General features: G+C 38.7%; 1 protein-coding gene across 7 annotated transcripts in view; it reads right to left on the reverse strand.

The window, feature by feature from the left end:
• The window catches only part of CNTLN (centlein), a 236,875-nt gene extending 231,927 nt beyond the window's left edge, over window positions 1–4,948 (reverse strand). For 6 of the 7 annotated variants that reach the window (XM_037494596.2, XM_037494597.2, XM_054689416.1 and 3 more), the window contains exon 1: window positions 4,491–4,948. In XM_037494596.2, coding sequence (XP_037350493.1) covers window positions 4,491–4,868 — 378 coding nt within the window. In that variant the 5' untranslated portion in view covers window positions 4,869–4,948. The remainder of the gene's footprint in view (window positions 1–4,490) is intronic. The other variant, XM_054689418.1, reaches the window with a different exon arrangement.
• Between the last annotated feature and the right edge of the window lie 22,925 nt (window positions 4,949–27,873).

Consider the following 27,873-nt stretch of genomic DNA (forward strand, 5'->3'; position numbering starts at 1 on the left):
TTATTTCACATCTCCTCTTCAACCCCCAGCAAAGAGAACAAAACAAAATCTCTTTAAGCTGTTTTTATCATAGAGGGCAAAGAAAAAAGCAACCAGAAGACTCCCTCCACAAACACTTCATGGTTGTTAATTTATACCCAGTAGTCATTTGGGGGAGACCCTTCAAATTTCTAAATTTCTTTAGTTTAAATTTGTTATTAATTTTTTATTAATAATTTATAGTTAGCAACAGTATTTAGACTTTTATATCTAGATATATAAGCATATAAGTGAGACTTGATTTGGAGGGAAAAATAATTTTCCTGGGAGCAGTAAAAGGCTATAAAGAGATTGTAGGATTATGATATACATGAATTTTTGGTTTTTATTTAAACACTGCCTCATTTGACTAATACTACAATTATTAGACATAGAGAAAAAGAAATAAAGATGTCTCCCAAAATGCAAAACTAATTTCCAAACAATTCCAGGTATTACCAAAACAAAGAAACTAACTATTGCCAATCACATTATTCATACTTCCTCTTCCTTTGGCACTTAAGTTTTTTTAAAAAATTAAAAATAAAACCATTTTAAATTATGCATAAAATTATGCTTACTCTAGCTCTAGCACCCAGATTCAAATAATTTAAGATTTATATTTAAAAAATCATTCCACTCCTCACAAAGGTTATTAAAATTAAACTCAGCCTATAAAAAGGATGACTAAATGCTAAGAGATTCGGGTATAAATTATTTTTGCAGTGGACTAACCTTTGCTTGCACTTATCATTTGGCCTAGATCAACCTGACAAACCAGAAACCCACAATTGCCTTTTCACTGGATACCTACTCTCCTAGCTCCTAGTTTACCTGGGAGAGAACTTTAGCAACATAACAGACCTCAATCGACTCCTACTGGAGCAATTAACTCAAAAATCATAAATACTATTTCCTACAGTTAAATAATTTGCCTACTAGAATTCAGTGGAAATAATGGAAGGAGTTTAATTATATGGAATGTGTAGTGCCAGCAAGCACAGGGCAGGTTCTCTTATCAATTCAGGAAATGGGTAAAGGAGAGTCCTGGAGATCTCAGCAGGTTTTTCAGCCTTTAATGCTCTTTCTATGCCAATTATCATGGGGCAAGTCCACAGGCTGGCAAGGTAGGGAAACCAGGGGACCAGGAGGTTGGGAGGCCTCTCAGACCCAGGTAAATCTTTACTTTTTCTGGGCTCATCCTCTAGTAGCCGTTCTCCACCACCGTCCTCAGTTGCTCTCTGTTCTCTGAATGACGCTACCCTTATAGGCTCAGCCTCCAGCCTCTGATGTACCCACTTATGCATGCCCATACCACATTCCAGGTGTCCACCATAGGCATGATGCCCTGGGCCCACGTTCCCAAGCGCCTCCTGCATTGGCACAATCAAGACCACAGGTGATAGCCACAGAGGCCAGCAGCGCAAAAGCCTGACCATTTCACCCCCTACAGTATGGCACAAAATAGCCATTCAATAAATTATTATGAAAAAGAGGCACAAAAAGATTTATCTATTATATAGCAACTCACAATATGTCCCCCTTTTTTTTCCTTTGTGCATGACTGGACAGTTTCTAAACCCATAAATGCCTAAAAAAATTTTAACTTCTGAGTTCTCTGGTCATAACTTAAATCTAACAATACATGCTTCATGAAAGTTTTATCACTAAAGTTGGAAAAATGAACATATATTTCATTTAAATACCCTAAATAATTTCTCACCTAATATTGGTTTATTGGTAGTAAATAATTTTGATTGCTATTCAAAAAGGAAAAAAATTTGGAAAGATATTGTATATGTGTTCATACAATAGTTACGTTAACATCACTTTTTCTCATCTGATACTCTGCAGCTAATAAATGTGCATTTTATACTGCAGCATCCTCTGTGGAAAATAGAACACATTCTTGAAGTACATAATCAAAATTAAGAGTATGCTGAAATAAGGTTCTAAATCTATTAATAAGACTTATGAATTTTTATGAATTTAAGTCTTAAACGAATTTAAAATACCCTTTCAGCACATTCTTCAAAGTTCCTTAGGAAAAAGCTACATTTGGAATCTAAACAATCCTCAGTAAAGATCAATGCAGACAGTTTTTCTCCTTCATATTAAAATTACTTTTTTCCTCAACTAAGGATTATTTGTATGTTACCTGATAACCTAGAGCCACATGAAAAATGTTTAAATATTACAATCACATGGAGTAGGATTAGATGTTCATGTTAACAGAAACACTTGGAATTGAGATTACACTCTATAACATGCTTATTCTGAGTCATTCCAACAGAGTGGAATGATATATGGAACCAGAGAAACTTACTTCTTCACCAAACACATATAACTGAATTCATGTATGTTAAATGGAGGGGGGAAAATCCATTAATCTAAATTAAGTTACTACTTATAACCGGGCACTAACTGGCAGGTTTATTTTTTCCCAAACTGTACCCCTGACCCATTAGGTTGCTTGTGAAAATTAATTTTGTAAATTCAAACAGCATATTCTTAAGCAATATAATTTATAAGAAATTACCAGAGTTAATGATACATAGACTAAATATTCTTTCAAAAATTATATGTATGTATATATGTATACTTATTGAGAAGCAAAATAAATTCCTTTCTTTGGATTGCAAATTTTAAACAGTTTGAAAAACATAGGGTTAACATTGTGTACTCTTGGATATTGCGATTGTTAGCTGAATAAGTAGAACAAATTTTAAAAATGCATTTTTACAAAATATTTAATACAAAATATTTAGGAGTTCAATTATTATTTCTCCCAAGTAGAAGAGCAAGTATGTTAAACCAAGAGCAGTATCGTTTAACTGAAGGTTTATGGTATGGGATAATAGCAGCCTCATCTCACATTACTGGAATGCCTAGAATCACCTAGCAGTAACAATATTACCAAAAAAACTCAAGATTTCCTAGGCTGATTATGTTCTAGGCTAGTTATGATGCCCTATATTCTTACATCTACTTAGAGTACTTCAATCAGCTTTCTAGTCCACTTATGTACAAGGTCACAAAGGCCAACATCATGTTTGGAGTAACTTTTTTAAAGAACATAATAGGGAGCTGATTTGGAGATGTGAGATCTTGGGCTGATTACAACAGACTGATTTCCTTAATCAAGTTAATCACAAGAAGTAAATGTCTCAGCTCCTGAAGCAGTTAAGGGCATAATGATGAGAAACAATGAGCAAGAGGTTGGTAAGAGAGGGTGCAGAAGAAATGGGCAAAGAGCATCTTAGATTAGGACTTGTCAAAGTAATAATAAAGGCTTTTATCATGGGCTTGGATATTAAAACTAACCAAGAGTAAGGTGTGCTGATGGCAAAATGTTTTCGTTTATTGGTGACTTTATCCCTTTGCTTCATAACCAGAGAATAGAAAATTAAAAAGAGGCAACCACATGATGCCTCTCCAAATTATTTAAGAAAAGGCAAATTCAACTTTAGCAATAGTGTTCTGTTTTTTACAGCCTAGACTCAGTGAAGGACCTACAAAAGGGCAAAAGAACACAATAGCAAAAAATATGAGAATGAATTTGTATTACTTTAAACTAATGATACTCTTTTAGTTACTTTGGTCTTTAGTAGTCCCTAACTGAGTCTACCTTGAAGACAACGTGTTTCAAAGATCTATTGTTAAGTGAATCCCCAACATTTAAACTCGATGCTATCTAAAGGTGAGGCTGCTAAACTAAAGGAAAAATTAATCTCTGCGAGCCATCTTACTAAACACAAACTCTAAAAATAACAGGAGACTACTGTCAACAAAACTGATTTAGTAACTGCTTTTCCCTGACGACACAAAAATGAGATTTCTCACTCAGGGACTAAGGAATTAGACTAACTAGTCAATATCAAGTATCAGGAATCATCTACTGGGTGGTAAAGTTCCCAGCCTGAGACTCCCTCAAAATCACTGGCCAGGATTGACAACAGAAGTTTGACTTGACTTAATAAGAGCAAGTGTGGGTTTAAAAAATTAAAAGCAGGCTCATTCATCCATGGATTTTAATTTCGTGTTGACACTTTTCCTGGTGAACATTTTCAGCTCGTGGGCTGCACTCCACACCTGCTGCATCAAGTTCCACTACGGTCACTACCAAGCTCTTGGGCTCCTGGGAGGCTAGGGGGTACGCCAGCGGGTTCTGGGGGTTGCCAAGTGAATAAAACCAACCCCGGTGCACTGAGAGGGGAACCCCGCTTGGCCCGTGTCCTGCGAGGGATGGGAACCCAAGTTCGGGGAGCCGACCGCTGCCTTGTTCCTCCAGCACCGAGCAGCGGGCCGGACCTGGGTGCGGGAGTAGGAGGGACCGCCGCTGGCGGCGCTGGGTGGGTCCAAATCCGCGCAGCGGCTCAGCCAAAAGCCGAAGAAGTGGGGCGCACCTCCCCCCCGGCCTCGATGCCGCTCCGCTGCGGAGGGGACAGGCCGGCGGCCAGAGTCCTAGATACCTGACACAGGGCCAGCTCCTCCTTTAGGCTGCTCAGCTCTTCCTCCAGCAGCTGCGTCCGGGTCACCATCGCTTCCTCTACCGAGATGCCCTCTAGCGGCCTGGACCCCACAGGCGCGCTGAGGAGGGGAGCCTGAGCTGCAGCCGCCCGCCCCGGCCCTCGCCGGCCCCCAGACCCTTCTTCACCCCGCCAGGAAATGTCGCTTTTGTCCACGACGCCCTCCCGCGCCGCGTCCGCAAGACCCGAGGCCTCGCTGCGCGCTGCATGGACCACAGTTCCCCGCCCAAGCCGTGGGGACCAATGCCCCAACTCTCGGGCCGGGGCCGGAGGGACCGGTGAGGACGGCGGGAACGGGGAGGATGACGAGCGCGCCGCCATGGCCGCGGCTGCTAACGGGTCAAGTTCCCTCTTGGAAACTCCACCTCCCCTTCCCCATCCTGGCGAGCGCGAAGCTCCGAGCTGCGCATGCGCGGGTCTTTTCCCGCCTTGGCGCGCCGGGTCTCGCGCTCGCTGGCCCAGGAAAGCTTCCCGCCGCGGGCCGCGCGCCCGGCGCGAGTGTTTGACTGCGCACGCGCCGTGGTCTTCAGGCCGCCTCTCAGGCCCTGAGTGACTTTCCGACTACCTAAAATCCCACCCGCCACTTAGCTCCTGCGTTACATTCCACCTCTTAGGGTCATCCTTGACAAGTCCCTTGCCCCAAATGATCCCTAACTGTGAATTCCTCCGCCTTCGAGATCCCTGCCAACTCGTTTGTCACGTTTCATTGACCGCTCTGGAGTGTTAGGTCCATGACTAATCTCTCCAGCACTGTGGTCAACTCCTTGAGGATCAGGGAATAAGTTTTACACTTAACTGTTTTATTCACACTCCTTAGCAATACTGCTTCATGTACAGTTGACATTCAACTGATTGATAACAAAGAGATGCAGGAAGCCTTGTCTTGTGCTGAGCTGGGACTAGTAGAAGCAGTTTTCCCATTTGAATTATGATTCTTCGTACACTTTTATCAAGGGTGCAAGAGTCATGATCTTCTTTGAGTTTTTGTGTCAGCTTCTTTATGCATTGGTTGAAGAGGAGAGTGTGACCCACACTGCCCACATTTTGAATCCTTGGAAAAATTTGAAGTCAGCTATTTGGAAGGCGATTAAAAAACAAAACCAGCTTTCTTTATCCTTCATCCTCTTTTTTTTTTTTCCTGCCCTCCTCATTTTTTTGCTTTCTTTTTCTTCCTTCTTGCTTTCTTTATAAATTTATGACAGGTAATAACCTCCTTCTTTGTCATAATGCATCCTACTTGTGATGACTTTAGTGAAATGTGTGTTGAGCTTGCATTGCGAGTTCTACCAAAAGCTAGATCTGCTCTCTTTTACAGAAAGGGTTGAGTTAAAAAATACTTGGAGGACTGCAGAAGTAGGGAGGTGATTGCTTTATCTGATGACCTCTTCGTTTAATCAAAATAACCTCTCTATGCCAGAATCTAATTAGCAGGTCAAAGAGTCCCAATTAGAATCCTATGAAAGCAGGATGAGAGGGCTTCCCTCTCTCTGAAGGTGAACACCTCACAAAATTTATAGAAGATTAATGTTAGAAAAGTACATATAAGCTTCTCTTAGAAGTCACTACCTTGAATATTTACTAAATGCTGATTCCAGTGCTAAGCACTTTGCATATATGAACTCTTTCAATTTTTACATCATAGTAAAATAGATCTTATCCCCCATTTAACTAGTGAGGAAACTGAGTCTTGAGAAAATATTGTATCTTGCTTAAGTCCCACATGTGATATCAGAAAAGGTAAACTATGAATCCACTTAACACTAAGACCTGAGCTGTTGATACCTACCATTACTCCATACACGTAACTTGAAGTACAACATTAGGTCTAATAGCATGTGTGATTTCACTAGGCTTGAAAATGGGATTTCTAATCTCATAACTTTGTAAAGGATGAAATTTTATCCATTATGCATAATGGATAAATATACTTGTTTGACTCAAAGGAAGGAAAATATCCTAAATCTTCGAACACGTAGAATTTTATTTTTTTTTCTTTTTATGACATGTAATATAAAATTTACCATGATAGCCATTTTAAGTGCATATCAAGAAAGAGTAATTCAGTGTTATAAAACATATTCACAATTTTAGGTAGCCATCGCCACTATCCAGTATTTTTTACTTTCAAGAGAATATTGCAAACATATTCCAGCCTTTTCATCTATTTTTATTCCTCTGATAACCCAAATATTAATATCTTCAGCCTTTTATTGTCAATGAACTGGTTCAATAGCTCTGTCTTGATGATGCTTACCTATGAGTAAGCATACACTAGTACATCATATGCACTGAGCAAGCATACGTGTGTGAATTTACATACATATACACACAGACTTACTTATTGGTATTTTGCTTTTGATAGCCCAAAATTGCATGTCTTTAGTCATCACTGCTTTGGCCTAATAAAGTGGTAAACAGCACTGTTTCCCAAACCAAGAGATATTCCTGATGTGTCGCATATCTATTTATGATATATACCAGATTTTCAATAGCAGCAGTCAATCCCAGGCTTTTCTAACATCCTTAATCCCTGTCAGTAGTTGGCTGTTTTGTCATGCCTTCCATGTTAACAGTAGGGGAGAATTTTTCAAGTGGCTAGAATTATGGAAGCCATCTTAAATGGCAAAATCAATTACCCATCTGCCCATATTATTTAAGTAACCTACAGAGAGGAACTGGTTCCAGACTCAAGAATGAGAGACACACATGTCACCTCAACTTCAGACATTCAGATTCTAATTCCCTTCCTGTTCGGCAAATTGAGCAGAGTCCCAGCAGGAACTTAACGACAACTGATAGTGAGTACTTTAAGGAATGATTAAAACAGAGACTAATTACAAAAGTAAGGGTAGGTGTGAGGGAAAGCACAAGGATAGTGCTGTACCCCAAAATTAATCAAAGGACAGGAGATGTTATCACCAGAAGCTTGAAGATGTAACGGAAATGAGCAGCTCCATCATACTAGGAAACAGAAAGATATGTATGAGAGAGCTATGTAGAGAGAGCTGCCTGATAAGAGGCAAAGACATGCGATCCAGAGCCAGTGGAACAAAAACAGCAAGTCATTAAGTATGTCATTTCTTTCACTGTATTTTCATTGTTAATGAGAAAACAGTAATCCCAGTTGACATTGAATTAAATGGTGTTACTTAAGGACCTGTTTTCATTATATGTCTTTTTGTTTAAAGTCACAGTTTCCAAGAACTTAACAACCCAATGACCATCTTAAAGTAAGCATTCGCTCTACCCACACTCATATGCAGTTCTTTTTTTTTTTTTAAAGAGGCATGTGTTTTTATTTATTTATTTGTTTGTTTATACATGCACTGGGTACAGTCAGAAGCGCGGGAGGGTGAGAGAATTCACCAGAGCCAGAGCGGGGAGCAGAGCAGGCAGAAGGACCGAAGTACACTGCTGAGGGGAGCAGCGGGCAGCAGGAGAGGTCTGCGCGCAATGTGGGACCCTCCTCCGGTGGCCAGGGAGCAGCCGGGGATCGAACCGGTGCCTCAGAGGCTGCGGACAGCTTCGCAACCCAGCGCTCAACCGCTGCGCCACCGGGGAGGCCCGAACCTAAGCAGTTCTTACAGCTCAGCCCACCAGGACACAAAGCATGGTAGAAAAACATCAAAAGAAAACATGGAGGGGTTAATAGAAGGTATCAAGTTCAAAAAGCCAGTGTAGTCCAATAAGCAACACCAGGGACATAGTTTGTATAGCATCATGTGATAGCCAATAAATGATGTAAAGTAATAATTGTCATGTTTTTTCTCTGAAGAGGAAATGCAAATGGCCAACAGGCATATGAAAAAATGTTCAACATCACTTGTAATCAGGGAAATGCAAATCAAAACTACCATGAGATACCATCTTACACCAGTGAGAATGGCACATATTAAAAAAACTAGCAACAACAAGTGTTGACGAGGGTGTGGAGAAAAAGGAACTCTTCTGCACTGTTCGTGGGAGTGCAAACTGGTCCAACCACTGTGGAGAGCTGTGTGGAGATTTCTGGACCTACTAAACATAGAGCTTCCATAGGATCCAGCAATTCCACTCCTAGGTATTTACCCAAAGGACACAGAAACATCAATTCCAAAGAACACCTGCACCCCTATGTTTATAGCAGCACTATTTACAATAGCTAAGCTTTGGAAACAGCCCAAATGCCCAAAAATAGATGACTGGATTAAGAAGATGTGGTACATATATACCATGGAATATTACTCAGCATTCAAAAAAGATAAACACATGCAATTTGCAGCAACATGGATGGCGCTGGAAGGGATCATGCTCAGCGAAATAAGCCAAAAAGAAAAAGAAAAATACCGGATGGTCTCACTCATAGCAGGAATCTAGAAAACTTAAATAAGGGACCAGAAAAATGAATAACTATAAGAAAGCAAAAATCAAAATCAACAAAAAACTATGAACCAGAGACACTTTTTGGGGGTGAGGGGCGGGAGGGGAGGGATTGGGGTCAGAATGGGGGGGTTGCAATTGTATGGGGAATATAAAAATAAAATTTATTATTTAAAAAAAAAAAAGATGCTGGGGACAAGGTAACTCAAGTAACTTTATATGACTTCTATGACTATAAATGTATTATATCTGATATTCCTACTCCTATTCTATTTGCTACCTTTTGTTTCCATTAAGTGAGAAAGAATAAAAATGACTCTGAATTAATAAAGGCAAAGTTCTTCACATCCAAAAAAAAAAAAAAAAGTAATAATTGTCATGTTTTTCACATGGCAACTAATTGGATATTAACTTACTATAAATTCATAAAGGAAAAAACCAAATCAAATGTTATAAAAAAGAGGGAACAATACTGGAAACACTTAGGTAAAGATTTCAGGGCTTGTGAATAGAAAAACACCAAAGGGAATGCATCTGTTTTCTTTATTGCCTTCCATTCTGCTTTAAAACTTAGTTTCCAGAAATTCTAGATCATTCTAAGTCAACTGCTATCTATATATACACCTACATATCCAAAAGTTAATATTCAATTTGCATTTGTCTTATATCTTACATTTCTCAAAATTTTATAGCCATTCTCACATTTTATACATCATAAGATTTATATCTCAACATAGATTACAAGATTCTAGAAAGCAGAAAATGACTTTTCAATACCTATCACAGTATCCGAACATAAGAAGCACTTGAGAGAAATCCTTCAACTAGTCACTTGTAAACCGAGATAGTCTTGCCTTCAGCAGTCACCAGACATCCCTAATGAGCATTAATTATTTCACTTCAGGACTGTGTTCAGAGTTCCAGTCTGAGATGACTAGATCACAGGAATGCTAACTATTATTGGAGAAGAAATAAGACTGCTGACTGATAGGTAAATGATTCCTGCTACCAAGAACATTTCTTTTACCTAAATACTACTTCCAAATACATAGCAAAATCCCATGGGAATAAAAAAGGTAAAAAAGACAATCAATTTTTAATATTTTATTTTATATATTTTTACATCATTTTTTATTTTTTGCACAATGTATGCATTTTCATCTTGGTTATATTCCCCATACAATTCCCATCCCCTGTATTTTGACCCTAATCCCTCCTCCCCTCCCAATCCCACTGTAGTGTGTCTCTGGTTTATAGTTTCTTGTTGATTTTGATTTTTACTTTATTATAATTAGTCTATTCCCTGGTCCCTTATTTAGGTTTTCTAAATTCCTGCTATGAGTGAAAGCATCCGGTATTTTTCTTTTTCTTTGCCAGAACACTTTTCATTCATTCTTTCAACAAATACTTATTGAACACTGGTAGGGAAAACAACAATGAGTAGTCACAACCCCCACTTTTATGGAGCTTATACTCTTAGGACAAAATGAGATAAATATATTTGCAGATAAATATATAAGCAGATAAATATATTTGCTAATTTGTGAAAAGTTGTGTAAAAAATATAAAATAAGGGAAAGGAATAGTGGGTGATTACAGTGGTTGGATGCCATGCTAGGTAGAGTGTTTAGGGAAAACATTTCTAATAAGATACATTTGAACAAATGACAATTACTTCAATTGAATGGGGAGCACCCAGCACATATCTGAGAGACTATCCGATAACAATGAAAGTGAAAATATGAATAAAAAAGCAAAAACTTCCAAGTAATTTCAAGCACTGCAGTGTTTCATAGATTGTGAGGGATGATATTCACATGAATTATTTCTCAGGAAATGTCTATTACTCTGAAACCCCAAAGAAGCCTACTCCCAGGCCAATATAGTATCAACATAGTCAAGGGAATAGGTTTTGTGATCTAAAGAAAATTTCCATACTTGAAGTGTTTTTATAAAGTATTTGGAAAAGGCCAAAAAGGGACCCTGGAGTCTTCAGAAAGATTACTTGTAAAAATTGTTTGATATGCAATCATGCTAACAGACATAAATATGAAATAACAAATGCACTTAACTGGTATTTAAAGAAAAGGTAAAGACAGTTATTTATTTTCCTATGCTGATTGTAGATTAGAATCAACCTAAAGGAGTTTTCAAAAGATAATGGCTGGGTCCCAGTTCCAGAGATTCTGATTTAATGGATGTGGTGTGGAACCCAAGCATTGTTATTTTTTTAAAGATGTGCAAGTGATCTAACTTGCAGTGACGATTGAGAACTACTGAATTAGGCTGTTTAAAATATGTACATACATGCCAGATATTGTTTCTGGAATGCAAAGGGCATCTCACATTTATTCAGTTAGTTAATGAGTCATAAAATTATGGATGAACTGCCTACTAGGTTCTAGAAGCTTAGCACTGGATATACAAAAAAGGCAAATTAGTCCCTTCCTTCATGTAATTCAACATGAGAAAGCCAAATGACAAAGAAGCAACTCAAAAAACAAGAACATAGAGGGCCTCCCTGGTGGTGCGAGGGGTTAAGACGCAGCCTATGAAGCTATCCTCAGCCACTGCAGCACGAGTTCAATCCCCCACCAGGGAGCTACCTACATGGTGCAGCAGACCTCTCCTGACTTGCCCACTGCTCCCCTCAGCAGTGTATTTCAGTCAATCTGCCTGTTCTGTTCCCCACTCTGTCTCTGGTGAATATTCTCACCCCCCACACCTCTGGCCTATACCCAGTTCTTGTATGCATAAATAAATCTTAAAAAAAAAAATAGAGAGTATGTTAAGTGCCAGAAAGGAAAGTTTCATGAGATAGAGAGTATTTGTTAGAGTAATTCAACAAATACTTTTGTTAGAGTAATTCAGAATGGCCTCACTTAAGAGAGGCCGAAATATCAAAGATGAGAAGGGAGAGACAATTCAGAAAGTTTGGAATGTGTATGGCAAACGCAAAAGTTCTAAGGTACAAAGTTGCTTGTGTTTTAAAAACAGAGAGGAAATAAATATGACTAGCTTTAGAGAGAGTAAAAAGAAAATGTGGTATGGATAAAAGAAGGAGTTTGGCCTCTAAGACTAATAGGAAACTATTGATGGATTTTAAATAGAGGCGAGATAATGATTTCATCACATTAACAAAAGACCAGAAGGAACTGTGTGGTCAGGGAAAGGGGAATAAAAGACCAGTCCCAAGCAAAAGGTGATAATGGAAGGAAAAAGAAAAATATCAGAAGGTCTCACTTATAGGGGCAGTATAGGGAAACATAACAAAGGATCAGGAAAAAGACAAAACTTGTAGACAAACCATAGATCTGAGGAGTACAACAGGGGAAAGGATGATAGAAGGGTCAAAACAGAGGAAGAAAGAGCACAAGGGATCATGGTGATGGTTTACAAAAATGGACAACGATGTAAGAAAATAAGAAAAAAGAAAAAAAAAAAGATGATGCTCACTTGAGCCAGGGTGTTTGCAAGGGAATAAGGGGTGTGGTGGTATTACAGTGTGCATTGTGAAGGTGGAGTTGACAGGATTTACTGATGGATTAAATGTGCAGAAAAAAGAAACAGGATGAATCCAGTGTGATTCTCAAATTTTTTGTTTGAGCATCTGAATATTTCAAGGTACATAATATAGCACAGACTGTTAAAGAAACAGTTTAGAAACATGGAATCAAAATTCCATGAGATCTACTATGTTTGATATGCCTAGGAGTTATCCAGGGAAAGATATTAGGTAAGCAAACTTGAAGTGATTGGGAGAGGTTTGAATTCACAATACCTATTTGAGAGTCATTAGCACATGACTATTGCTATAGATAGACTCTTGGGTATTACAGGAGTTAAATAAACATGCTTGAGACTACTTGGTCTTGAAGGAAAGGCAGTTACATTAGCAACCCCAGGCTCAACATTAAAGTAAAACTGCTTATAAAGAAAGGGTCACTTCTGACATAGCATATGACTGACACTGAAAGTTCAACCTGACTTGTTGCTGAAGGCTGTGAGACAATGGTTGAACTATTGAATATAAACCTAAGAGCTGTCAACTTGGAAGTTCAAGTATAATTACTTTTGGCCCAGAATACAGCTAGAGTTTGGGGATCATCCTCTTTTAAAGAAAATAGCTATAGGTAGTGCAGGGTCCTACACCAATAAGGTGCCATTTCACTTCAGATAAAAAAGCTTCATCAAGGGCCTCCCTGGTGGCGCAGGCAGTTGAACGCAGAGCTGTGAAGCTGTCTGCAGCCTCTGCAGTGCCAGTTCGATCCCCGCTGCCCTTGGAGCAACCCACATGGCGAGCAGACCTCTCCTGTCTCGCCTGTTGCTCCCCTCAGCAGTGTATTTCGTCAGTCTGCCTGTTCTGCTCCCCGCTCTGTCTCTGGTGAATCCTCTCACCCTCTGGCACCTCTGGCCTGTATCCTGGTTCTTGTACAAATAAAAATAAATCTTTAAAACAAAAAAAAAGCTGCATCAAACTGTGCAGGGTCAGTTCTCAACTACTGCAGACTGCAACAAAAACGACAGCTAGAAACTGAAGCCTTTACAATTCAAAGGATATTCTCCAGTACCTCCCCTTTCTGGCAGTTGGAATCAGAATGAGTTTCTTCGCTCAGTTAGACTGAACTTTTGGAAAGTCCCAAAATAGAGACAGGATATCTTTTTAATTGAGCTGATGGGGTCTGGAATATTTAATTTCCTTATTATAGGGATAAATGGTTTTATTTGTACCCAAAACTGGTGAAGTATTTCATATGAAATATATAAATACAGAAATTTATGTTTATTCTTTTTTAAAATTATTGAGGCAATACAGTTTAGTAACAGGAAAGGATTTAGATTTGAATTTGGAGCATGTTGCTGATGTTTTGTCTAACCTCGCTAACATTACCTAATGATGAAGGTACCTAGAAATGAAGATGAAAATAAACTTCAGGGGTAAATAAGATCAAGTGAAATAATGAAACTAAAGCACTAAATAGTCCCTGCTTCAGAGAAATACTCGATAAATATTAGTTATAATTAACTTATTAAGCATTAAGCTAGTATTTAAATTCACCTTATTAGATTCTTCGCATTGTTTTGAATTCATTTTGAATTCTACTCTGCTCAGCTTCATGCCAGTTGATAATTTGATAAATGGCATCATTTGTATTCTCATATAAATATTTTTAATTTCTTTACAAAACAGAGCCTCTAGCTCACATTAATTTCTTTCTTCCCTGAACACATATATGCAATCCCACCCAATTAGAGTTCTTTTTCTTTTCCAATTACAGTTCTTGATTCAGCTCTAGATATTTTGCATGCCTTAATTTTACCTCCCTAACCAAACTGGAATTACTTTGAGGATAAGGATCAGGTCTTAGTCTTCTTTTTAAATTTTTTTAATTAGATAAATTTGACATGTAACATTGCATAAAACTAAGGTGCACACATCAAAGACATCTTTACAGACACATCACCCAAAGCAGTGATAGTGAAGACAAAGATAAACAGCTGGGACTACATCAAATCAAAGAGCTTCTGCACAGCAAAAGAGACAATAACAAAAACAAAGAGAAACCCCACCAACTGGGAGAACATTTTTGCACCCAACACTAATGATAAAGGACTGATCACAAAAATCTGCAAAGAGCTGATGAGACTCAGCAACAACAAAGAAAATAATTCAGTCAAAAAATGGGCAGAAGAGCTAAAAAGAAACTTCTCTGAAGAGGAAAGGCAAATGGCCAACAGACATATGAAAAAATGTTCAACATCACTTGTCATCAGGGAAATGCAAATCAAAACTACCATGAGATACCATCTCACACCAGTGAGAATGGCACATATTAGAAAAACTAGCAACAACAAATGTTGGCGAGGGTGTGGAGAAAAAGGAACTCTTCTGCACTGTTGGTGGGAGTGCAAACTGGTCCAACCACTATGGAGAGCTGTGTGGAGATTTCTGGACCTACTAAACATAGAGCTTCCATATGATCCAGCAATTCCACTCCTAGGTATTTACCCAAAGGACACAGAAACATCAATTCCAAAGAGCACCTGCACCCCTATGTTTATAGCAGCACTGTTTACAATAGCTAAGCTTTGGAAACAACCCAAATGCCCAAAAGTAGATGACTGGATCAAGAAGATATGGTACATATATACCATGGAATATTACTCAGCATTCAAAAAAGATAAACACATGCAATTTGCAGCAACATGGATGGCGCTGGAAGGGATCATGCTCAGCGAAATAAGCCAAAAAGAAAAAGAAAAATACCGGATGGTCTCACTCATAGCAGGAATCTAGAAAACTTAAATAAGGGACCAGGAAAATGAATATAAGAAAGTGAAAATCAAAATCAACAAAAAACTATGAACCAGAGACACTTTTGGGGGGTGGGGGGCGGGAGGGGAAGGATTGGGGTCAGAATGGGGCGTTTGCAATTGTATGGGGGAATATAAAAATAAAATTTAAGATTAAAAATAAATAAATAAATAAAATAAATTTACCAAAAAAAAAAAAAAAAAAACTAAGGTGCACAGCATGTTAGTTTGATACATTTATATTATGTAATATGGTTGCCATTGTAACAAAATAAGTATGTAGTAATTACATACTTATAATACAATATTAATATCTATATTCTGTATAGTATATATTAATATTATCTCTCTATGGCTAATTTAGTACTCATCACAAGTCTGTACCTATAAACACCATCATTCTTATCTTCCCAATCCCCAACCTCTAATTACTACCATTTTTTTACCTTATTCTATTTTTTACAGGTTTTCATGATTTTAGATCCCATAAGTAATATTGTGCAGTACTTGACATTCTCTAACATACCACTTAGCATAAGGTCACAATGTTGTCACAATTGGCAGGATATCTTCCTTTCTTGTGCCTGAATAATATTCTTCTGTCTCTGTGTGTGTATTCATACCACACTTAAAATCAGGGATATGTTCTAAGAAAAACAATGTTCTCATGCAAACAACATAGAATGTAATTATACAATCCCACATGGTACAGTCAACTACATACCTAGGCTAGATATAAGAACCATCATGGTATAGACACTCCAACATTGACAGAAATGTCATTCAGTGCATAATTGTATGCCATATCTTTTTTTTTTTTTTTTTTTTTTTGAGGGGAGCAGCGGGCGGCAGGAGAGGTCTGCGCGCCATGTGGGACCCTCCTCCGGTGGCCGGGAGCAGCCGGGGAATGAACCGGCGCTGCAGAGGCTGCGGGCAGCTTCGCAACCCAGGGCTCAACCGCTGCGCCACCTGGGAGGCCCTGTTAATATATTTTTTAAGAAGGAAACTTTAAAGGCTTGTGTGTAATTTAAATAATATGTGTCCATGAACCATGAACAACATGTGCTTATCTCACACTAAATCTAATTCATTCTTTTTTTTTTTTTTTTTTTACTTTTATTTTTTTTTTTTTTTTTTTATTTTTTTATAAATTTTATTGTTATATTCCCCATACAATTGCAGTGCCCCCATTCTGACCCCAATCCCTCCCCTCCCGCCCCTGCCCCCCTAAAAGTGTCTCTGGTTCATAGTTTTTTGTTGATTTTGATTTTCACTTTCTTATAGTTATTCATTTTCCTGGTCCCTTATTTAAGTTTTCTAGATTCCTGCTATGAGTGAGACCATCCGGTATTTTTCTTTTTCTTTTTGGCTTATTTCACTGAGCATGATCCCTTCCAGCGCCATCCATGTTGCTGCAAATTGCATGTGTTTATCTTTTTTGAATGCTGAGTAATATTCCATGGTATATATGTACCACATCTTCTTGATCCAGTCATCTATTTTTGGGCATTTGGGTTGTTTCCAAAGCTTAGCTATTGTAAACAGTGCTGCTATAAACATAGGGGTGCAGGTGTTCTTTGGAATTGATGTTTCTGTGTCCTTTGGGTAAATACCTAGGAGTGGAATTGCTGGATCATATGGAAGCTCTATGTTTAGTAGGTCCAGAAATCTCCACACAGCTCTCCACAGTGGTTGGACCAGTTTGCACTCCCACCAACAGTGCAGAAGAGTTCCTTTTTCTCCACACCCTCGCCAGCATTTGTTGTTGCTAGTTTTTTTAATATGTGCCATTCTCACTGGTGTAAGATGGTATCTCATGGTAGTTTTGATTTGCATTTCCCTGATGGCAAGTGATGTTGAACATTTTTTCATATGCCTGTTGGCCATTTGCATTTCCTCTTCAGAGAAGTTTCTTTTAGCTCTTCTGCCCATTTTTTGACTGGATTATTTTCTTTGTTGTTGCTGAGTCTCATCAGTTCTTTGCAGATTTTTGTGATCAGTCCTTTATCATTAGTGTTGGGTGCAAAAATGTTCTCCCAGTTGGTGGGGTTTCTCTTTGTTTTTGTTATTGTCTCTTTTGCTGTGCAGAAGCTCTTTAATTTGATGTAGTCCCAGCTGTTTATCTTTGCCTTCACTATCACTGCTTTGGGTGATGTGTCTGTAAAGATGTCTTTGATGTGCAGATCACGTAGTGTTTCGCCTATATTTCCTTCTATATATTTTATGGTTTCAGGTCTTATGTCTAGTTCTTTAATCCATTTTGAGTTGATTTTTGTGTATGGTGTGAGGTAGTGGTCAAGCTTCATTCTTTTGCATGTAGCGACCCAGTTTTCCCAGCACCATTTATTGAACAAACTTTCTTTGCTCCAATGCATAGTCTTTGCTCCTTTGTCAAAGATTAGTTGACCATAAATCTGTGGATTTATTTCTGGATTTTCTATTCGATTCCATTGGTCTGTATGTCTGTTCTTGTTCCAATACCATGCAGTTTTGATGATTATGGCTTTGTAGTATAGTTTGAAGTCTGGGAGTGTGATGCCTCCATTCCTTTCTTTTTTTTTCAGGAGAGCTTTGGCTATTCGGGTTTTTGTGATTCCATATGAATTTCATCAATAATTGTTCTATTTCTTTGAAGAATGACATTGAAATTTTGATTGGAATAGCATTGAATCTGTATATTGCTTTTGGAAGGATGGCCATTTTAATAATGTTTATTCTTCCAATCCACGAGCAGGGGATGTCTCTCCATTTCTTTGTGTCTTCTTCTATTTCTTTTAACAGTGTTTTATAGTTTCTTTGTATAGGTCCTTTATCTCTTTTGTTAGATTTATTCCCAAATATTTGATTTTTTTGTTTTCAATAACAAAAGGGATGGTTTTTTTTATTTCTTCTTCTTCAGATTTATTGTTTGTGTATAGAAGGCTACTGACTTTTGCATGTTGATTTTGTATCCTGCCACTTTACTGAACTGATTGATGAGTTGAATTAGCTTTTCTGTGGAGTTTTTGGTTCTCTATGTATAATATCATATCGTCTGCAAATAGTGATAGTTTGACTTCTTCTTTTCTATTTGGATTCCTTGGATGTCTTTCTCTGTCTTATTGCTCTGGCTAGGACTTCCAGTATTATATTGAAAAGCAGTGGTGAGAGTGGACATCCTTGTCTTGTTCCAGATCTTAATGGAATTGCTTTCAGCTTTTCACCATTGAGAATGATACTGGCTGTTGGCTTGTCATAGATGGCCTTTATGATGTTGAGGTATGTTCCTTGTATCCCAAGAATTTCAAGGGCTTTTATCATGAATGGGTGTTGCACTTTGTCGAAAGCTTTCTCAGCATCTATTGATATTATCATATGGTTTTTATATTTCTTTTTGTTGATGTGTTGGATAACGTTGATTGATTTTCGGATGTTAAACCATCCTTGTGCCCTGGAATGAATCCAACTTGGTCGTGGTGAATTATCTTATGGATACATTGTTGGATTCTGATAGCTAAAATTTTATTGAGGATTTTTGCATCAGTGTTCATTAGGGAGATTGGCCTATAGTTTTCCTTTTTTGTGTTGTCCTTATTCGGTTTTGGTATTAGTGTAATATTGGCTTCATAGAACGTGTTTGGTATTGTCCCTTCCTTCTCAATTTTGGAAGAGTTTGTGAAGGATAGGCACTAATTCGTCTCTGAATGTTTGGTAGAATTCATTTGTAAATCCATCAGGTCCTGGGCTTTTGTTTTTGGGGAGGTTTTTAATTACCATTTCAATTTCGCTGCTTGTAATTGGTCTGTTTAGGTGTTCTATTTCTTCTTTATCTAGCTTTGGGTGATTGTAGAGTTGTAGGAATTTGTCCATCTCCTCTAGATTGTTGAACTTGTTTCCATATAACTGTTCATAGTAGTTACTGATTATTCTTTTGATTTCTGCTGTGTCCGTTGTGATTTCTCCTTTCATTTATGATTCTGTGTATTTGTGCTTGTGCTTTCTCTTTTTTTCCTTTGTGAGCCTGGCTAGGGGTTTGTCTATTTTATTTATTTTTTCAAAGAACCAGCTCTTGGTTTCATTGATCTTTTGGATTGTTTTTTTAGTTTCAATTTCATTTATTTCTGCTTTGGTTTTATTATTTCTTTTCTTCTACTGGTTCTGGGGTTTTTTTGTTGTTCTTTTTCTAGATCTTTGAGCTTCGAGATTAGGTTGTTTCTTTGAGTTTCTTTCTTGTTTTTGATGTGAGCTTCTATTGCTATATATTTTCCTCTTATTACTGCTTTTGCTGCATCCCATACATTTAGGATATTGGTGTCCTCCTTGTCATTCAATTCAAAGAATTTTTTTAATTTCTTCTTTGATCTCCTCGTTAGTCCAGTGGTCTTCCAGTAGTGTGGCTTTTAATCTCCATGAGGTAGGATAGTTCCTTGCCTTCTTTTTATGATTTATTTCTAGTTTGATGCCTTCGTGGTCAGAAAAGATGGTTGGTATGAATTCAATCTTGGTGTATCTGTTGATGTTTGTCTTGTGCCCAGTATGTGATCGATCCGGAGAATGATCCGTGTGCGCTTGAGAAAAATGTGTACTCCGTTTTTTTTGGGTTTAGTGTTCTATAGATGTCTGTTAAGCCCAAATGCTCTAGGTCCTTATTTAGAGCTTTAGTTTCTTTACTTATTTTTTGTCTTGTTGATCTATCCATTGTTTGATGTGGTGTGTGTTGAAGTCTCCCACTACATATGTGTTTTCTCTGATGTCTGTTTTCAGAGAGGACAACAGTTGTCTGATATATTTTGGTGCTCTTTCGTTTGGTGAGTATATGTTAATGAGTGTTATTTCTTCTTGAAGTATTGTCCCCTTAATCATAATGTAGTGACCATTGGGGTCTCTTTTTATTTTTTTGAGTTTGAAGTCTGTTTTATCTGATATAAGTATAGCTGTTCCTGCTTTCTTTTTTGGCCCATTTGCTTGTAGGATTGTTTTCCATCCTTTGACTTTGAGCCTATTTTTATCTTTTGTAGCTAAATGTGTTTCCTGGAGACAGCAAAAGGTTGGGTTTGTTTCTTAATCCAGGCTGCAACTCTGTGTCTTTTTATTGAAGAGTTTAGTCCATTTACATTTAGAGTTAATATTGATATGTTAGCATCTGTATTTGCCATTATGTTTGTCTTTCCTTTGATTTTATTTATTTATTCTTTTAATAACTTTTTTTTTTTTTTGGTCTTCTTTCGTTGTTATTCGTCCCTCTGAGGTTCTGGCTTTAGGATTCCTTGTAGTATTTTTTGAGTGGGGGTTTAGTCGCAATGAAATTCCGGAGTTTCTCTTTGTCTGGAAGGTCCATATTCTTTCTTCATGGAGGAAAGAGAGCTTTGCGGGATAGAGTATTCTTGGTTGGCATCTGTTTTCTTGGAGTCTGTTGACTATGTCCCTCCACTCTCTCCTTGCCCGTAGTGTTTCTTCAGAGAAGTCTGATGTCAGCCTGATTGGTTTTCCTTTGAATGTTATCTGTTTCTTCCTCTTGTCAGCTTCATTATTTTTTCTTGTCCTGGATTCTTGGGAGCTTTACTATTATGTGTCTTGCTGTGTTTTTCCTTTCGTCGTGGAAGTTTGGTGTTCTTCTTGCTTCTTGTATATCAATTTTCAGCTCCTTCTTCGCATTTGGGAAGTTCTCTTCAATTATCTCCTGGAATATTTTCTCTGTTCCTACATCTCTCTCCTCTCCTTCTGGAATTCCTATAACTCTTATATTTCCTTTCCTCATGGAGTCAGATAGTTCTCGAAGTCTTTCTTCATTCTTTTTCCTTCGTACTTCTCTTTCCTTTTCTGTTTTGGTTCTTTTTATTTCTGTGTCTTCAAGATTACTTATTCGTTCTTCCATTTCATCTATTCTGCTTTCATTGCTTTTCCCAGAGTTCTTTAGTTCCTCCATTAATTCTTTGATCTCCTGCATTTCTCTTACTTCCCTTTAGGGACTCAATTTCTTCTTCTGATCTATCACTTTTTTAATCATGGCATTTTAAATTCTCTTTCTGGAAGGCTCAGAAGTTCTTCCAAGTTGCTGTCGTTGCAATCTGGGGAGTGGTTTTCTTTTTGTGGTGTGCTTCTTCTTTCTGAGGAGTTTTTAGGTTGCGTGTGGTTCTTCTACTCACTCCTACTGTCTGTTTTCTAATTTGTCGTATGCGTTGGGACACTGTGTTGCTCGGACTGACTGACATCTTGGGTGAACTTCTCCGCTCCCCTCTGGCTCTTCCAGGAGCCATCTCTGTCTTCTGGGGGAGATTTTCTGCTGGTTTTAGGCAGTTTTTACTGAAGAAAATCCCTGTTCTCAAATGGCGAAGCGGGATGCAGTCCCTGCGCCTCCGGTTTTCAGGCACACTCTTCTGCGCACCCAGTCTGCCCCGGACGTGGGTGCCTGCTCCCTCTGTGGGCTCAGACTGCTGGTCGGAAGCGGCCTGGCGTGGAATAACTTCCCAGCTGGCCACTGGGTCCTCCAGAAACCTTCTGCCCTTTTCAAGCAGTCTTAAGAAATGTCCTGTTTTATAGGGTGTTAGTGACTTTTTTTTTTCCTGGTCGCTAGGTGGCGCCAGAAATCTCTCCTATTGTCCTTGGGGGGCTGTTTTTCGCCTCCCCCCACCCCGTGGGACAGAGAACAGAGCGGGAATGGTAGGGTACACCTCAACAGCTTTGGGGTGCTGTGTCTGCCTTGTGCCCCACCGTCGTGGAGAAACCACGCCCCGAATTTTCGTGCCCCGGGTCTCAGTTCAAAGCCCTCAGTTCCAGGACGCGGGCTGTAGCCCAGTTCAGTGGCGCGGGAATGGCGCCTTTTGCACCCCGCTCCCGTGCCTGGGCGCCTGGTTCCTGCTCACTCAGGGAGGGACCTTCACCTCAGTGAGGACCTCCGTGAGTCTCCCCGCAAGCCTAGGTCGTCTCCCCGCAAGCCTAGGTCGCAGGCGCGGGGACCTGGGCAGCCGCGATCCAGGTCTGCACTTGCTTTTCAAGTGTGCCGAGCGCGCCGCATTTCCGCGCCAGCTTACCGCAGCCCGGGCTGTGTGCGAGTCTCCCGGGTCTTTGTTCTTCTCTAATGGCGCCGGAGCCGTTCGCTCACCGCGCAGCTGCGGATCCTGCAGGGTTCGCCTCAGCTCCCGTTCACGGGGTGTGTGTGGCTGCAATAGTTCCTTTCCACGCACAGTCCCGCTTGCTGCGTCGTTTGTTCTTGTGGGCCGTTTTGGTTTGTTGTTTCCTCCTCTCTGCCGGTCGGAGAGTGCCGCCTCTGCGGGCGGGGGAGGGGAGCAGGGTTCTGCGCTTCCCTCCCTTCTAGTCCTCTTTTATGGCCACTTTCTTCTTCGGGTAGTTTGCTGGAGTCGTCCGTTTATCTTCCGTGTCCCAGTTCTCACTGGGACCTGCCGCTTTTCCTCCCTATTAACTTTTTTTAATGGGAGATCTTACTCGCAGCGTCTCCTCGCCGCCATGTTGCTCCGCCCCTCCTTGCCATATCTTTTTTTAAATTTTTTTTTTAATAGAGGCATGTTTTATTTATTTATTTGTTCGTTTGTTTGTTTTATTTATACATGCACTGGGTACAATCAGAAGCGTGGGAGGGTGAGAGAATTCACCAGAGCCAAAGCCGGGAGCAGAGCAGGCAGAAGGACCGAAGTACACTGCTGAGGGGAGCAGCGGGCGGCAGGAGAGGTCTGTGCGCCATGTGGGACCCTCCTCCGGTGGCCGGGGAGCAGCTGGGGATCTAACCGGCGCCACAGAGGCCGCAGGCAGCTTCGCAACCCAGCGCTCAACCGCTGCGCCACCGGGGAGGCCCTGTATGCCATATCTTTTTCTTAGTTTTCTTTTTAAACATCATACACATCCTGAACAGTATTAGGCATATAATAGCCAATAAACATTTATTTAACGTTGGCCCTCGGGGCCTCCCTGGTGGCACAGCAGGTTGAGGGCATCACTGTGAAGCTGTCTGCAGCCTCTGCAGTGTGGGTTCGATTCCTGGCCAGCCAGGGAGATTACCACATGGGTGGCAGACCTCTCCTGTCTCGCCCACTGCTCCTCTCAGCTGTGTATTTCGGTCCTTGCCTGTTCTGCTCCCTGCTCTGTCTTGGGTGAATTCTCTCACCCTCCCACAGCTCTGGACTGTACCCAAGTGCTTGTGTAAATAAATAAATCTTAAAAAAAAAAAAAAAGTTGTCCCTAAGCAGAATTTGCCGATATGTGCTTTTTTTCTATTTTTGTTTATTGATCTTTAGTAATGTAACACACATACACATACAAAATTATTCGCAGTGCACCGGTTTCTCTGTGAATCAGATCCCTTTTCTTTCTTTCTTTCTTTTTTTTAAATTAATTTATTTATTTACACAAGAACTGGGATACAGGCCAGATGCGCGGGAAGGTGAGAGGGAAGATTCACCAGAGACAGAGCGGGAAACAGAACAGGCAGACTGACGAAATACACTGCTGAGGGGAGCAGTGAGCGCGACAGGAGAGGTCTGCCTTGCCATGTGGGAATCTCTCTGGCCGGCCAGGATCAAACTAGCGCTGCAGAGGCTGCAGATAGCTTTACAGCGCAGTGCTCAACCGCCTGCGCCACCAGAGGAGGCCCCAGATCCCTTTTCTTTAAAATGAGTCAAGTAAACCAGACAACTTTCTAAAATTTTTTCTAGTCTAAAAATCTCTCATCTTTTAAATGCAAAACAACCACAATTCTAATAATTTCCAAAGATAATGAATGATCCATTCTTTCATTTATCCAACAAATACTGTTTGAAGGTCTGCTATGTGCCAGACATTCTTCTAGATGCTAGGAAAATTGCAGTGAAGAGAACCACATGGCATAATCTGTATCTATGAGATTATTGTGGACTAATCTCAAAAAATTGGCAATCATCCGCAACATGTTTCTTGGCAAAAATGAATTCGAATTTTTAGATAACTAATGTAGAAGAAATCTCTGTTAAGTACCACTTTTAAGCTGACAACAATATGGCATCTATCCCCTATCTGAGATTTTTAAATGATTCTACTAAACTAAATATAGTTCATTTACCACTTGACTTTCCAAAAACAGAAGAATCAGGTAACAGGCCTGATTCCTGGGCTAAGAACTGTGAGGGGGGAATTGAGTTGCTGCTAACTATTCCCAGTAACAGAAATGGAAGGGAGTTAGGGACCTGCTTGAGGTGCGTATTTCTCATGATCCTATCTACCTGCTTTCTGCCTGGAAATGAATCATAGATTCTCGTCATCAGAGCAGAACACAAATATAAAATAAAGTGGGCACAATACACAGGAGAAGAGATATTTGCAGAGCTTGAGGACACGGAACATTTTTGTTTTTAGAGATGTTACTCAAAAGCACATCAAACATATAAATACAAATTATGGTGACTTGGTAGTGGGTGTGATATGGTAACATACATCTGAAGAGGTGTGAATCTCTATACATATAGTGTTGTACTCAATACCTCAATAAAATTACTTTTAAAAATACATTCACATTAAATATGATTTATATAGCTAGAAAAGAGTCAAAATGAAGTTGATTAATTAGTATTACTACTGTTAGACCCTTAACTTAGATATATATTAATTTTTATTTTGCCATTTTCTTTTTGCATTTTGAAACCAATAAATTTTTTTTTGGTCTCAAATATTTTAATAGGCCCTTAAAAATATAGAGATCATAATTATATATATATAGAGAGAGAGATCATAATCATATATGAGTCCTGATCTCAAAATAATTCTCATTTGCATCCTCTGAGAACACTTACCTCTAACAACATAATTCTGAATAATGCAGAGGCCAGCCAGAACAATAAACAAACAAAAAAAATATCTAGTCTCTACACCTTCTAAAAATGAAACAAAATGTTTCCCAAAGTACATGTTACCACAATACCAAATAAGGGCTGATCATCAGAAGCTTCTAGAAGTAATAACCTTTCAGAAATAAGCTACCAAATTCTTGAGTCCTTTAAGCTCTTTGAGAGTGGAAAATGCCACAGTAAAAAGCAAGCACTGAAACAAATAACCTCTCCCTACTCCCACATTCCCACAATTAAAGACTCTCTGCGATTAACAAGCTGTTCTGCTGAAATTCAAAGCTAACTCCACTCCTAAATTTCTTAAGCATCCACTGTGAATTACATTCATAGCATAATAAAATTACTTTCTACCTAACACAGAATTGTGGCTTCCAGTGAGCTATTCCCTTAAATGCTGGAGATGTATTTATTTTGTAATTAGCCTTTCATGCCTCCAAGCCTTGGCATGAACAGCTTTGTCTTCCTGGAAGACTATCCTACCACTTCCTTAACTAATAAATGCCTACCCATCCTTCAAAACCCAATTTAAATGTCATTGTCTTTGCAGCCCTTTCCTGGATCCCAGAGGCTCCCAGAGTCATACCCTATTCTATGTTCACACAGGATTTACCACATTTTATTTAATTATATGTTAACATGTCTGCTGCCTGCCATTATACTTTCAACTTCTAGAGAGCAGAGCCCATACATACATTGCAGTTAAATTCATAACGCAAGTGATTGTTTTCTCTACTATACAAACTTAAACCCTTGCTAAGGATAGCAATTATGTTATTAATTTTACCTAGAAAATGAAGACCACAAAACTGTTTGACCATCTGTTCTCCCACTTTGTGATGAAACATCATAATTGAATATGGTTTTGGTTAAACTTTCTCATTTTTTCATAACAGCTCATTGTTGGTCTTTCTACTTGTCTCAAAGTTTCCATCACCTTGTGGAGATTATGATCAGACAATGCTTCAAGCGTATCATAAAAACCTGCTAACATAGCCAAAAGTTTTTCCACTTTTAGATTTCTGGGACAGCGTTTTGGGAGAAGATGTAGTTAGGTGAGTGTAGCTATGAGAGAGCAAGAAAAAGGGGAGTAAGGTTGATAGAGTGTTATTGGTCTTCTGAGGAAGCTGGTTTATGATGTTCAAAGATCACTCATTGTGTTGTTGATTTCTCAGGGAATAATCAACATTAACTTTCTATTATTATAGCCCTTTAGCTATAAAAATTAAGTAAATTTCATGCAAAGAATTTCCCTATTTAGATAGGAGGAAACTATTTATTGATGGAGATGAAAAAGACTTTCTAGTTTACTACTTCCAAAAATCACAGATAATTACTCCCATCAGGTCCAACTACTTTAATTATATTAGTGCCCTCTGCTGTACATGTGCAAAATTACAGAAAACTATGTGATATTTCAAGATTTGTCTAGACATTCTTGGTCTTGGCTTTTTCCAGAACTAGGACTTGAATAATATCCTTATTTCATTTCAACTGGATAAACTTTAAACACATAAGGTAAAATTTTGCCTTCCATAATTATAAGCTAATTCAGAGTAACAATAAGTATGTTATTTATTATAGTCTTACTGTTATACTAAGGAAAATATTAATTAAATGTTCTTAAAATCATTGAAATTACTTCATGATCCAACAATTATTTAAGAGCCTCCCTTTCTTTTATAATTATTTGTGTTGATCATTTTCCCCTTGACAGTTTTCTTGTATATCCTCCTGTGTTTAAGTCAGACTTAATTCTCTGTGTCATAAACATTTTGCTTGCTTATGGCATTCAATAATTGCTTTGTATGACATTTGTTTGTAGCATTTGATTTGTTTATATGCATTAAGTTAAAAATTTCTGCTTCTGTCTGAAATTTATTAAAAGATAGTATTAGTAGGCTGAGGCCATAGCTGTAAATGGCCCTCTGTCAACCATTTATCTTTTTGTTTATCTCTCATTCCAGGTTATGTAAGTTTAGGTAAGACTCTCACCTTTAAATAATAATTTCACATCTGTAGAGAGGCATACTCCATTTAGATTTACATGCTATATCTTAATTTTGTAAATTTTCTATGAATAAAGAAATATTCAAAACAGCATAGCTTAAAATGGAAACAAGGATTGGTTTATAGATGTTGATATGGAAAATAATCTGTTAATCTGGGAAATATATTTCTTTCTTGCCATCTTATAGTGAATTTTCTTCTATCTAAATCTATGTACTTAATTCACATTAATAAGTTTATTTAGAGCAGGTTTTGATAATGTATGAATCTATATTATTAGTCAAATATTTTTCTTTAGTTTTAAGAATGATATTTATATAGTTTTATAAATATATGAATGTAATTTAGGAACAATTTTTTTATATGTGTCAATTTTCAAAAAAAAATGTGACATGTATATATTTCAAAATGCATCCAAAAACCATGTTATTTTCTTAAAGTGTATCTCACTTCTGGGTATTTATCCAATAAAATACAAAAATGCCCTAATTCAAGGAGATATCCACCCCTAAGTTTACTGCAGCATTATTTATATATTTTTTTTTTAAGAGGAATGTTTTTTATTTATTTATTTGTTTGTTTGTTTGTTTGTTTGTTTGTTTGTTTGTTTATACTTGCACTGGGTACAGTCAGAAGCACGGGAGGGTGAGAGAATTCACCAGAGCCAGAGCGGGGAGCAGAGCAGGCAGAAAGACCAAAGTACACTGCTGAGGGGAGCAGCGGGCGGCAGGAGGGGTCTGCGCGCCATGTGGGACCCTCCTCTGGTGGCCGGGGAACAGCCGGGGATTGAACTGGCGCCGCGGAGGCTGCGGGCAACTTCGCAACCCAGCGCTCAA

This window comes from Talpa occidentalis, unplaced genomic scaffold (assembly GCF_014898055.3).
Source record: "Talpa occidentalis isolate TD23 unplaced genomic scaffold, MPIMG_talOcc4v2.1 talOcc4.7, whole genome shotgun sequence".
In the NCBI taxonomy this organism is placed as follows: Eukaryota; Metazoa; Chordata; class Mammalia; order Eulipotyphla; family Talpidae; genus Talpa; species Talpa occidentalis.